The following is a 13,180-nucleotide window of genomic DNA, read 5'->3' as shown; positions in this document are numbered from 1 at the left end:
TACGAGTTATTATGTTACGGTGAAATTTCACTGGTTTACCTTTTTGAATGACTAGATTTAATATGGCGTTTTAAAACACAGACCGCAGGATAATAATTATATTATTTTTTGGAACTTCTCATTTTCACTGATTTCTCTAATTATTGAGCTCGATTCAAAATTTTAAAACAGAAATATAGTTTTAACAGAATATCTTACCAGCAGAAAAAGTCGTAGAACTTGTTTTTCAATTATAACCTTCTACTGTTGATTTCGATGTTCACCAAGTTTTGGCCAGATGTGCATATTTAAAGCATCGATTATTCAAATTTCTGAATAATGGTCACGAAAAAAAAATTAAAAACACTTCCTATACCACTTTTTATATCCACCTAAGTGCTAATTATTTTTCATTTGTAGCATTTTCTGGGGAAAACTTATTTTTGGGTGTTTTTTTTTATAGAATAATGCTACTTACGAAACTTGCTCAAGTAACACTTCAATAGAATGTACTGTTTTTTCACCAGGTACGTAATATTAGCTTTGAAAATAAGAGCGATGATTGGACTCAAATTCAAAGAAAATTTTTTTTAATGACAGTGAAACAATAATTACTTTTATTATAAGATACTGAACTTAGAAAATTTGTTTAAACCACTTCTTCCAAATAACCTTCCCATCACTGCAAACATTCTATTGCCTAGCAACCAATCAACAACACACAATACCGCCATCTTTTTTTTTTAAAATCGTGTAAATTAATTTTTAAAAGACTTTTTTATAGCTAGTCAAATGAGAACCATATTTAGACATAGAACGTCTCTTTCACCAAATTTTGGAATAACACTGGAATTCTTATTTATCGTCTGTCTTTAAATTTTTCGCCGCTCAAAGTACGAATCAGAAAAAATAACGATCCGGTTCCGGATCTATCCCCTCCCCTCAACAAAAGTATTATTAATATTTATTTATATATATATTTTAGCGAATTGTAATTATTCATATATTTTAACTATTAAACTAACTGTACACCTTAATAATAATTATAATAAACAATAATAATGATATTTCTAAAGAAATAACTTTTAATAAAAACAATTTTTTATGGCACGTTAGCTGTTTTTAAGTCATATCAAAACTTCTTATTATATTTTAATTTTTTTTTCTTTTAAAACTTCTCCTTTTTTTTTTTTACCGTTTTAACACTTTATACATATTATTTAAGTTTACAAACTTGTGTGGCAGTCATTTACACGTTTTTACTTACATTGTAATTATTATTTATTGCCTTTATTGATTACTTCCGGTTAAGTCCTAATAACTGTATTATACACAACTTTCAATTTTAAAGCAACCTTAACTATATTTATATGTATATATACTATATATATTATATGCAAAAACTTCAAAATGCTATAAAATCTCAGTTATAATTAACTAAAAAAAAAAAAGAAATAAATACAAAAACTCGTTTAAAAAAAAATTAAAAAATAGTTCCACGAATTTGGGCTAGCTGGATTTTTCTCAATCCAGTAAATCCATATTTGGGAAGACAGTTTGTCCTGCGTGAGGAAGCAAACATTTTGTCCTGGAATGTGCGCTGTGTGATATTTCTATCTTCTTTCCATCTCCTGAACACATCTCCCGTATTATACTTCTTATTCTCCCTTTATTTTATTTTTTTATTAAAATCAATTTTTATTGATTTTTGCTCCTGCTGTCCAGGTAACTTTCAGGGATACTGGTGACGATACCAATCAGCGTCGTCTCCATTGATCAGCATGTACTTCTGAGAAAAAAAAAATGTACATGTAACTCAATAAGCAGCGAATGGGATATTGTTATCAAATAAATAGTAAATTACTCAATTATTAATTTAAAAAATCAAAATATTTGCTCACTGCATTATAATCAACGCCTCATACATAGCGTTGATTTAGCAATTCTCATGGTCGCTGGTGATGTTGTTGCGACTGTGATTGCGGCTGGGGTTGTTGTGGGCAAGCTTCATAAAGGCAGGACGATTCGCTGCACGAACAGCAGATGTCGCTGGCGTACGAACTGCTGCAATCCTCTTCGCAGCAGTCACGTCCTGAACAGTCGCTATACTCGCCGCCGCAGTCTGGCCCGCTTTGCGCGTGCTGTTGATGTGGCCGTCCTGTAACATCATTCAAAGGTGAAACCAACCATTTCTATCAAGCTATTTAGTTCAACCAAATTGGAATTCATGTATTTTATAGAGTTAATGGAAAAAAATAATGTGTAAATATGAAATTTGCTATTGAAGGCTTGCTGGATTAAAAGAAAAAGCGCTACAAAATATGAGCCCTGATAATGGATTCGAAAAGGATGTCTTTGGGGAGGACTATTTCCTCCTGAAGGCTGAAATTGAAAGTAATAATCCTGATCAATATTCCCATTTTTGGATTTATTATTTATATAAATATGTATATATATTTTTAAAATTACCATGATGTATATAACGTAACAAACAGTCATCATTGTACAGATATGTCAACCGTATTTGGAAGATACTTCTCAGTAAAGTTTGATGATGCTGGGTTAACCAAGTTTCAACTTTCAGCAGAGGAGTTGTTTCGGATGAAGAGGGATTTTTCCTTTTTTTGCAGTGAAATCTTAAATGTTTTGTAACGCGAGTTAATTAGAAGATGGACAAAAAAGAAACATCTGTAGCTGGCAAAGAAACTATCTTTTTTTTTCTTCAGCATTTTTAGTCCATAGATCCTATAAGTTTGGAAGAACCAATGAGTTTCTTCGGCCATACCTAACTAATTGTATTTAAAATTTATTTGTTTTTGTTACAAGAAGACTTTTATCTTGTGAAGGATTCTGGGAGTGCTAGGACGTCACTAACCCCGCCCCTTCCGCATAAAGTGTCGATTTCAAGCAACCATAAAAATAGTATAATATGGTTACTCTTAAGAAAGGACAAGCACCTCTAAGTTCTGTTATTGTGTAGAAAGCGGCTAGCGGCGGATTCTTCCACGGTAATCCGAGTGGTTCCTAGATTATTCAGAATATTCTGAATAATAATAATAAACATAATAGAAATAATAATAATAATAATAATAGCGTATTGGATTCCCACGCGGAGTTCCTCGGTTCGAATCCTTACTCCGACTGCTGATCCTTAGATTTTCTCTTCCTAGGAGCTTCTTACAGCTCACTGTCCGGTGATGGACATCACCATGTATATAAAGTCTATTGTCCGCAGAATGACCAACTTAGACATGGAAGAGAAGAAGACAGATAAGCGAGCAAGTGAAAAATATTAAAATACTGATGAGCAAGCAGTGCTGAGCTCTGAGAACTCCTTGTACAGGATAACCCTATCTCCGAAGGCAGACCTAGACTAAATTCATTTACTTGGAATTCCATTAAATAAAAAAAACATCCAAGTCTTAGACCAGAAATCGATTCCTAATATCCAGAATAGGTTCGCCTCTAACCGCGCTCGGCTACCATGGCGCATAACCAAGATATATTATTTAAGACCTAAACCAGCTGTACTGAGTGTCGGAAACTACATAGATTACGAACTTCCACGGACAGGCATTTTAAGAATAGAGAGTTAAGACTTCTTTCGCTCTATCGGTATTTACGCGGTGACGACTCCATATTTAAAGGAAACGAAACTATGAGCTGGTTAAAACGATAGCAAAATCATTTACGTCGGACTTGGTTAGTTTTTTAGAGTTATTCATTGGCCGTAAAAAACCTCTAGTCTTTTTAAGTATTATTCAGAAGTAAAGGATTCACGTTTAAAAGTACAATTTACAGCAAACGTTTAACTATAATTATATTATAGATCATAGCGTCCCTAAAAAAACTGAAATCCCTTCTTCTTCTTCTTTTTTTAATTTCGTGAAAAAGTAAAGTAATCGCCTATTTTTTCAGGCGGGGCTTAACGTCCGACTACTAAATTAGGTGTCGTGGACGGAGGCGACTAACAAACATACTTTACTATAAAGTTCTCTTATTAAACATTAAATAAAATCCAAGGTCTTGACCGGGAATCGAACCCACTAAACCAACAATTCATCTTAGCTTTGCGGGTCTAGCCTATAATCGCCTGACATACTTTACTATAAATTTCTCATATTAACCATTAAATAAAATCCAAGGCCTAAGACCGGGGAATCGAACCCACTAAACCAACAATACATCTTAGCTTTGCGGGTGTAGCCTATAACTGCCAAACATACTTTACTATAAAGTTCTCTTATTAACCATTAAATAAAATCCAAGGTCTTGACCGGGAATCGAACCCACTAAACCAACAATTCATCTTAGCTTTGCGGGTCTAGCCTATAATCGCCTGACATACTTTACTATAAATTTCTCATATTAACCATTAAATAAAATCCAAGGCCTAAGACCGGGGAATCGAACCCACTAAACCAACAATACATCTTAGCTTTGCGGGTGTAGCCTATAACTGCCAAACATACTTTACTATAAAGTTCTCTTATTAACCATTAAATAAAATCCAAGACCTAGACACCGGGGAATCGAACCCACTAAACCAACAATTCATCTTAGCTTTGCGGGTCTAGCCTATAACCGCCTGACATACTTTACTATAAATTTCTCATATTAACCATTAAATAAAATCCAAGGCCTAAGACCGGGGAAATCGAACCCACTAAACCAACAATACATCTTAGCATTGCGGGTCTAGCCTATAACCGCCTGACATACTTTACTATAAATTTCTCATATTAACCATTAAATAAAATCCAAGGCCTAAGACCGGGGAAATCGAACCCACTAAACCAACAATTCATCTTAGCTTTGCGGGTCTAGCCTATAACCGTCTAACTTACTTTACTACAAATTTCTCATATTAACCATTAAATAAAATCCAAGGCCTAAGACCGGGGAATCGAACCCAGTACCAAAATACATATTAGCTTTACAAGTCTTGCCTCTAACCACTCGGCTACCGTGGCGCCTACAATTAATTATAGATCGTAGCGTCCCTAAAAAGAAAACATTGATATCCTTTTTACTTCTTTACTTTTATCGAAATTAGTGCCACTCTTTTTTATGTTCATAAAATTTATTTCGCAACGTTACCACTTTTTAAAAATAATTCACCAAATCCTTTAAGATTGATTAAACTTTTCAATTAGAATTCAACTACATAAAAATGATACTGTAAAATAATTGGTGTCGTCATCAGTCAGTGATCCAATGAACGGGAAGAAGCAAAGGCGTGGAATTATTAAGATATTATGCATGCAATTCCAATACTGATCTTCTAATCTTCTAGTAGTATTGTAAGTATTGTAAATAACTGTTCTGAAGAGTGCGGTACAATGCAGCTGGCTATTCATGAAATTGTAGCCCTCCTTCGTGAAATGGAAAGGCGAGAATTTAAGAGTTTCTTTTCCCCAATCTTGTCGTTGAAACAAGGGGTTAACAAAGAAATTGATATAAAAGAAAGCGATAAAATAAATAAATGAGTCATGTATGTAATGAATTAGCAGTGCCGTGCCCAGCATATAATTCTTTTTTTATGTTTCAACGTTAAAAAATGTGAACTATAAAAAAATAAACTCAAAAAACAAAAAAGAAAAACATTAGAAAAAAACAAAAAATGTTATCCAATTTTGCCAAAACTGGTTCATACTTTTTAAAAATTGTTCTTTCTCTCTTTTTCTCAGATTGCCAAATTGTTCATCGGTCAATTGATCCAACTTTTTACGTTTCCTATTTGCAGCTATCTCCGCCTCATTCTTATTCGTTGTTTTTCTAAAAATTCTACGACGTTTTACTTTTCTTGTACGTGGTCTGGCGGCCGTATGGTAGCAACTGTCCGAGAAGTAGTGCTCCTGTGGCCCCGGCTCGCTTCCACCATTCATCATCCTCTTACATCCCCTGTTCATTTTGTTTGAGTTTACCACAGTTAAGGCTGTTTGTAAACACAATAATATAATTACAAAACTCTATAAATAATTTTTTGTAAATATGATCACAGAAGTTAGTAAAAAAAAAAAAAAAAAAAAAAGCAGCAGTGGAGAAGAACAAAGTAGAGTTTTTTTAAAAAAAAATTAATATAAATTAAATTATTTCAACTTACCTGCGGTAAGTTGATGCCTACTGAGTGGACTATGCATGGCTGGCTGGATTATGTCCAACATGGCGCAGTTGTCACGATACGAATCGACGGCCGCCGCTCTCTGTCGATAATTGTCTCGGTTCATTCTGCAATGCATGGAAAAAGTTATGGTCATAATTAATTTAATATTTTGTTGAAAATAAAAAGGAAAAGTACATTAAACTTAGGATGGAAGATTTGCGAGGAATTGGTTAAATAAAACAACTCGTCTTTTTGCCAACGTTTCGACAAATATATTGTCCTCTTCCAGGGCCTGGATATTACAGTCCCTGAATCTGAATATAGGCCAGACAAGTCAGTATCTCAAGGCAAGGTTGTAACCAGCATCAGTATGATTGTAAGACAAAAAAAGACGACAATTCCACGGCGCTACTTAGACACCACATTTTCAACAAACACAGTACTCGATAAGGGGAAAAAAAAACAGTACAAGCGAAATTTTCTTGATATGTGCCACATAGTAAAACAACACAGTGTAACTTTAGGTTAACGTTACTAACTAATATCGAAAATACGTAATAAAATTATGTAAAATAGTTTTCAACGTCTATAAAGGACTTTACCTGGACAATTGTTGTTCATACAACAACGAAGTATTTTCATCTGCTCTATGGTGTCTGGAATCATTTCTGAGCTCATGGCGTGAATCATTTCTTAAAGATTTTGAACTCTGTTGATAGCTACCTTTCGATGTTCTAGTACTCGTTGAACGTTCACCAGATGATTCCCTTCGATGGTTGGTCATCTAGAGAAAACCAGAAGACGAGGTTAGTTTATAAAGTTATTAGCTTATTTTGAAAACGTGAATGCACTAAAAAAAACAAAAAACATTCCGGAAATTGAAACTGATATAATTTTTCTCTTTCTATTACTTTCTATTTGTAAGAGGAAGTATTATGATTGAGTAAACATTTTCGAAATTGAGTTAAAAATATATATATTAACCTGAATAGAATGTTGGGACGTGGCGTGATGGGGCAGGTGATTGTGCCAGTTTGGCGTGTAGCTGTAGGTGCTCTCACTGCGTGGCGGGGCTCTTGGCAACTCGTACAGACTCTCTCTAGACATGTTGTTTCTACGTACTCCTTTAGGACTCTTAAAACATCATGAAAGAAAGCAATCAGATTTGATTTGATTCCAAAGTCTAACCACTAATAAATGTAAGATTGTTGGTAAAAACAATTTAACAACAGTCAACAGTTTGTATTGTGTTGCACTATTGTATTGCCCATCAGATGTCTTTAAAGATAACAGAGAATCTAGATAGATAGATAGATAAAAAGGTTTTATTTCACATATAAAATACATACATATATACAGAGTGGAGTGCCAGTTAAGTACTATAACCTCCAGACATAGTTTCTTACAACAAATTTATTATAAATTATGTTCTATACCAAGGGGAAAATCAATGAAAAACCACCCAGCTTATAAGAAATATTTCAATTCAGGGAGTCCCTAACTCTCCTGTGCCTGTGCACCGTGTCCAAACTATAGTCCCCTAATTAGTCCGCAGAGGTGTGGTTGTGACTTGATTCACACCTACTGAAGAAACCAGTAGCGAGGTACTTGATGTAGTGTTCTACATAGTCCATGTTGGTGTTAGAGTGTAAGTCTATAATACGGTCTGTAACGGGGGGAAGTTGTCCCAAGCCTGAGGAATTTATTTTGTATGATCTGCAGAGAGGCGATGTTGGATCGACATGTCAGACTCCACGAGGGACAAGCATAAAGAAACATGGGCCTAACCACTACCTTGTACAGGCAGGAGTTTATTCTCTGACAGAGAATCTATATTCATTAACCGCGTGTTTGACGTGTACGAGACGTCAAACCAAATCTCTTTTACGGTGCGTTTCGACGTGTATACAGAGATTGCAGATAAAGTCGCTTACAGTGACCATTACGACTATTGTAGACTTTTGGTTGTTTTGTTGCCCTGCGTTCGACGTCATATACACGTCATTGTCTGATTTTAATTCCTCACACTGTGGTTTTTTTTTTTTTTTTTTTTTTTTAAAAAACTAAATTCCACGCTTAACTGGTTAATAATATAAAATTTCCTTTACTTATAGATTCTAACGCCTACATATGAGTGGGAAATGTCAAGCCGGAATTCCAACTATCTATCCAAATAAATGCGACGAAGGTACAGAACTTTCTAGTTTTCTGCATTTTTCAAGACAATCGTCAAAAAAGGTTTCATTTGACCTTGGACGTAATTTTTTTTAATTTTGGCAAAACTCAATTGATTTTAGCGTGAGTCCTGTGGAAACTGTTATCATTTTATCACAGTGAACGTGTATAAGATTTTTACATGTAAATTTCAGTAGATGAAGGGCACGTGTGTGTTCACACATATATATTGAGATTCGCTGGAGAGATTACCTGGCAGTTGACCCTCGGAGAGACCCTTATGTCGGAAACATCTGATCCCGGATGCATGTATTCAGTCCAGCCAGTCTCGTCTGCACATCGATCGTTGTAGATGTGCTGTTGGCTTCGAATCCTAAACTGAGTTCCGTCTAAAAAAAAAATACAAATTTAGGTAATTATTCTAATTGTTTTTGGCTCAAAATATACTTAATGGCAAGAGAGACAAAATAACCAATTCTTACTTGAGTAAACATTCTGTTGACTAGAGTTCATGTTATTATACTCCACAGAAGGAGTACTTTTGGACTCGTGCATCTGGCCATGGATCTGAAAAATAATTGAAATTAGTAATTAATTGATTAGAGTCAAAAGTCATCATCCCAGTACCAGTATTATGCCCAACATATGTTCAAAGCCATTTTTGTGCTAAGCTTATTCGACTATTGTTTGTAAATCTAGAAACAGGGAAGGTTCAAGACGATTTAGAAGCCTTTATTTTAGGTGACCAATTCATATTGGGCATATTGCACATTGCATAAGAAAGTAAACTACGTGATGAGGTTGCTTTACCCTGGGTTAGACTTTTCAAAGATAGCTTTAAGCATAAACTAACAGTGGAGCACTTTGCATAAGATAGTAAAGAATAAGGTCACGTGATGAGGTTGCTTTACCCTGGGTTAGACTTTACAAAGATAGCTTTAAGCATAAACTAACAGTGGAGCACATTGCGTAAGATAGTAAAGAATATGGTCACGTGATGAGGTTGCTTTACCCTGGGTTAGACTTTTCAAAGATAGCTTTAAGAATTGACTAACAATGGACTTACGTTACTAATTTCTGGACTATGTCTGAGCGGACAATTCTGTGGTCTGGCCAACAATGTCGTAGTAGCGTACGGTGTCGGTTGTTCCTTTTGTCCACCTCCCGAGTAATAAGTGGACATATTCTTGGTATCCACTTCTGCATAATCTGCACATTCCTGTAGATGTTGTGAACTATCCAGACAGTCTTGTACTTGTTGCGTTGGTTCTTGTTGCGTTGGCTGTTGTTGTTGTTGTTTAATGCAACCATCCTGTGATAACCATTCACTACCGGCCGTTGTTCCTGTCCGCTCCAACCAAATCCCATCTTTACCAGGTGGACGCATCAATGACAGATTGTTAGTATTCACCACAGACACTGGGATTATCAGTTTTATTTTTTACAGAAACATGTAAAGGAAATCCATACAACATTATAAATAATTAAAGTATTTATTTTGGGTTACGGAGTCTCTCTTGGACAGCTAATGGGGTCTTCTAGAGAGAAATCATGAGACCGACATCCTGCACCAATTATTGCTTCAAGAAATTGCACATTTAGAAAGGATGTTCAATATGCAGATCGTAGATGTACAAGAAAAGTTGTTTTCTACAAGAATTCTGATTCAATCCAGCTTACTAAGAGGTTAGTTACTACAACTTTCATGACACGTTTGGCCATTTGTTACCATCTGACTTTCTTAAGAATCAAACACATTATCTTGTCATACAAAAAATCAATTGAATATCAGTAGCAATCAATAATTCTAGTAGCGATCTGTATTTTTGGTTTTGTGCCCCTCTCCGCAGGCCTCGGTTGATTAAAAAATATAAAATTAACCAAATTGTTTACTCATTGGGTACTGGGATTCACAGTGATCTGCAGACGTTTTTGCTTCCCTTATTACAGAAATTTGTGATGTATTCACAATAAAATAATAATAATAAAGGCAGGTAAAATCCGTTTTTTCTTTGAAGAAAAAACCTTTTCTACGATCGGCCGTGCTAAATCGTGTCGATCTGGTAGAAAGATAAGTTGGAAAAGTTTCTCATGGTTTAGGATATCAGGGTTATGACGAAAATGTCCCTTTTTTTCAAGGCCCTTTCATGGTCCAAAAATTTTTATTCCGGAGTGTAAAGAACATTCTGAAAATGTATTACTTGGGTTGTCCACAAAAATTTGTTGCTTAAAAATCAGATTCGTTTTTTTCAGAAAATACCTTCTAATAGTCCCCCGAAACTCAAAATATGGGTTTGAGAACCATCAAAATAATCTCAGCTTACTTATTTACAATAAATATTTTATAGGAAATAATTCTTATTTTGTTTAATACAGATGTTATTCACATTAACAATTTGAAATTAACTGACTGGAAAATCGTGATTACTTTGTGGGAAACCCAATACAGATTGAAATTTGAAATAATATAGTGATGTACACATAATATTGTATCTGCAAGTTAGCATTAGTTATATTTTTTTGGGAACAAAAAGTTTAGTGTCTAGATACAGAAAGGATTGTGTTAGGCTGGCAAAGCTCCATAGAAGAAGCCTTCAGTTGAGAAAATGAAGTTTAAAAGGTTGCAAGACAAATATTTAGATCGTTCTGAATGCAATGCATTATTAATATAATTTTTATTAAAACTGCAAGTGCAAAGACCTTTGCAGTAATAAGTTTTTATTACTGGTTCAACTGAACAAGTATGTTCTATTTTATATACATGGCAGGTAAGATGGTAAAGCACGCCAAAATGGTAAAGTAGGAGAGAATAAGTACCGGAGAGATGGCCGAGCTGCTTGTTGGAGTTTGTCCTCCGCAGATAGAGCACCGTGGAGCAGGCTAGGCCAAGTAGAAGCGCCATCACCACCACTAACAGCACCAGCCACGTCTCACTGCTGCGTGGCGCCTTCAGACCGCGTGCGTGTCCAGGAAACAACGTGATATGCTCCGACCAAGGTCCCACGCCTACCGCCGTGAATGCCGACACACGCACAGAGTATGCACCTTTGGAAGTCAGATTGTTCAGCAGTATGTTAGTAGTGCCAATGTTCAGCGTCATTTCCGCCAGTACTTTGCTGCTGTTACCTTTCACCTGGATCTGTGAAGCAAACATAAATAGTCAATAAATCTCTAGAGGCTAGAGCCAGTCCTTTAGGTTGTGGGGAATATACCGCGCCCTTCGTGGATGTATTGTGACCCTTAGATGACGACAAGATTAGCCAGCTACAACATTCCCTCCAAATAGAATCTGGTTCTCCAACACTTAGTTCCTACCCACCAATTTTCGCAGTCCATCAGGTCTATCTTCATGTTGGAATCATCTCTCTATCTTCCCACAGAATCTGCAGGTGTAGACGCATTCTAGGCCCAGCTTCTACAGGCGATTCCCCATAAATCGGCAATGCCCTTGTCAGTAATCCCAAGTAAACATGCGCAACTACTATTACCCATACCGAAACAGATATAGGCATGTGCTAAAACCAAATGAGAGAACCAGCGAAAGCAAGGGCAGCTAGTAAAGAAAGTGAAAGAGGAAGGTAACATCCACAAAAAATAAACGTAGAAAATGTGAACAGAGAGCAATAGAGAAGAAACAGTTGAGGAGACCAGAGGCTTCTGAGGACGAAAAAATAATTAAGAATGAAATTACCTTGTAACCTTGTAAGACGCCATTGTAGTGTTGAGCAGGCGGTGGTGCCCAGCGTACATAGGCAGCGGTAGTGTTCACTATTTCGATCTGCACGTTCTCCGGAGGAGCGGTCGGAACTGATAAACAGAACACACAACTGTAATAACAAAATCTGTTCTGCCAATACTAAAACTCTTGGGGGAAGCGCGTGGTGTTCCTTTTTAATCCTTATTTGGCCTATTTATTTACAGGCGGGCTTTACGTCCAACTACCAAATTAGGTGGTCGTGGACGGAGGCGACGAGCAAACATACTTTACTGCAAATTTCTTTTATTAACCATTAAATAAAATCCAAGGCCTAGAGACCGGGAATCGAACCCAGTACCACAACGCATATTATAATCCTTAACTAGTGAGCTTATATCTCAAACAACTTTAATCCTGGCACACCCTGATTATCACCTCTTCAGCTCCATAGCAGATGGTAGGTAAAAGTTGAGCATATAATAACGGATTGTTTATACCAGAAAACTTTAAAAAAAAAAATACGGTTCACATTTCGAGCAGAATACTTGAGTAAACATTTTTTTGGTAGTGGCCGAAAAAAAAAGAGGCTAAGATTACATGATCTTGGTATTTATTAAAAACTTACTGTCTTCCAGAGTTTGTACAATTTTCGAGGTAGTAGGATGTCCTTCTATGGATTTAAAGTAGGGTACCAAGAAGAATTCATATTTAGTGTACTTCTTCAGATTAGAGATAGTGTGTTGAGTGGCATCCACACGGTTGACAGCAGCCAGCTGGAACTTGGGCACCGGTAGAGTGCTTAGTTCGCGGTAACGAATGTAGACACCTTCCACGTACTCGTCGCCAATCACCTGCAACCAAATTCATCTCTTTAGACTTCCTTTTGTTGTTGTTTTGTTTGTTTGTATTTTTGCCAATAATGACATACGCAATATTTAGCACAAATCAGCTTTTTACCTAAAATCAAACGGGAATGCGAGTTTTTTGTAAAAATTACCTTAAAACATGACGTTATTAGAAATTATGACTACCACAACCAGCTTAAAATCCAATAATAATAACAAAATTTTATGCTGAAAATTTTATTAAATACGTTCTCTACAGCGTATTAAATTTTAGGAAAAAACTATCGAACTGTTTTTATTAAATTGGTGTTTGAAAAAGCTTGCATAATTGTGCATTGTACGGGAGAATCTGTTGATTATTTATTTATTTATTTATTT

The 13,180-nt window shown here is 35.8% G+C and overlaps 1 protein-coding gene across 5 annotated transcripts in view; it reads right to left on the bottom strand.

Moving 5' to 3' along the window:
- Positions 1-1,098: 1,098 nt before the first annotated feature.
- Positions 1,099-13,180, bottom strand: part of LOC141446184 (roundabout homolog 2-like) — a 63,873-nt gene continuing 51,791 nt past the window's right edge. For 3 of the 5 annotated variants that reach the window (XM_074112664.1, XM_074112667.1, XM_074112668.1), the window contains 12 exons: positions 12,583-12,808; positions 11,952-12,067; positions 11,078-11,399; positions 9,327-9,679; positions 8,743-8,827; positions 8,513-8,649; positions 7,070-7,219; positions 6,688-6,869; positions 6,086-6,210; positions 5,636-5,917; positions 1,881-2,137; positions 1,099-1,768 (listed from right to left, as the gene is read on the bottom strand). In XM_074112664.1, coding sequence (XP_073968765.1) covers positions 1,926-2,137; positions 5,636-5,917; positions 6,086-6,210; positions 6,688-6,869; positions 7,070-7,219; positions 8,513-8,649; positions 8,743-8,827; positions 9,327-9,679; positions 11,078-11,399; positions 11,952-12,067; positions 12,583-12,808 — 2,190 coding nt within the window. In that variant the 3' untranslated portion in view covers positions 1,099-1,768; positions 1,881-1,925. The remainder of the gene's footprint in view (positions 1,769-1,880; positions 2,138-5,635; positions 5,918-6,085; positions 6,211-6,687; positions 6,870-7,069; positions 7,220-8,512; positions 8,650-8,742; positions 8,828-9,326; positions 9,680-11,077; positions 11,400-11,951; positions 12,068-12,582; positions 12,809-13,180) is intronic. The other 2 variants (XM_074112665.1, XM_074112666.1) reach the window with 2 other exon arrangements.

This window comes from Rhodnius prolixus, unplaced genomic scaffold (genome assembly GCF_049639745.1).
Source record: "Rhodnius prolixus isolate KJV_2025 unplaced genomic scaffold, Rpr scaffold_1, whole genome shotgun sequence".
Taxonomy (NCBI): Eukaryota; Metazoa; Arthropoda; class Insecta; order Hemiptera; family Reduviidae; genus Rhodnius; species Rhodnius prolixus.
Note: the sequence above shows the minus strand (reverse complement) of the source record. Positions and strands in the feature narration are given on the sequence as shown.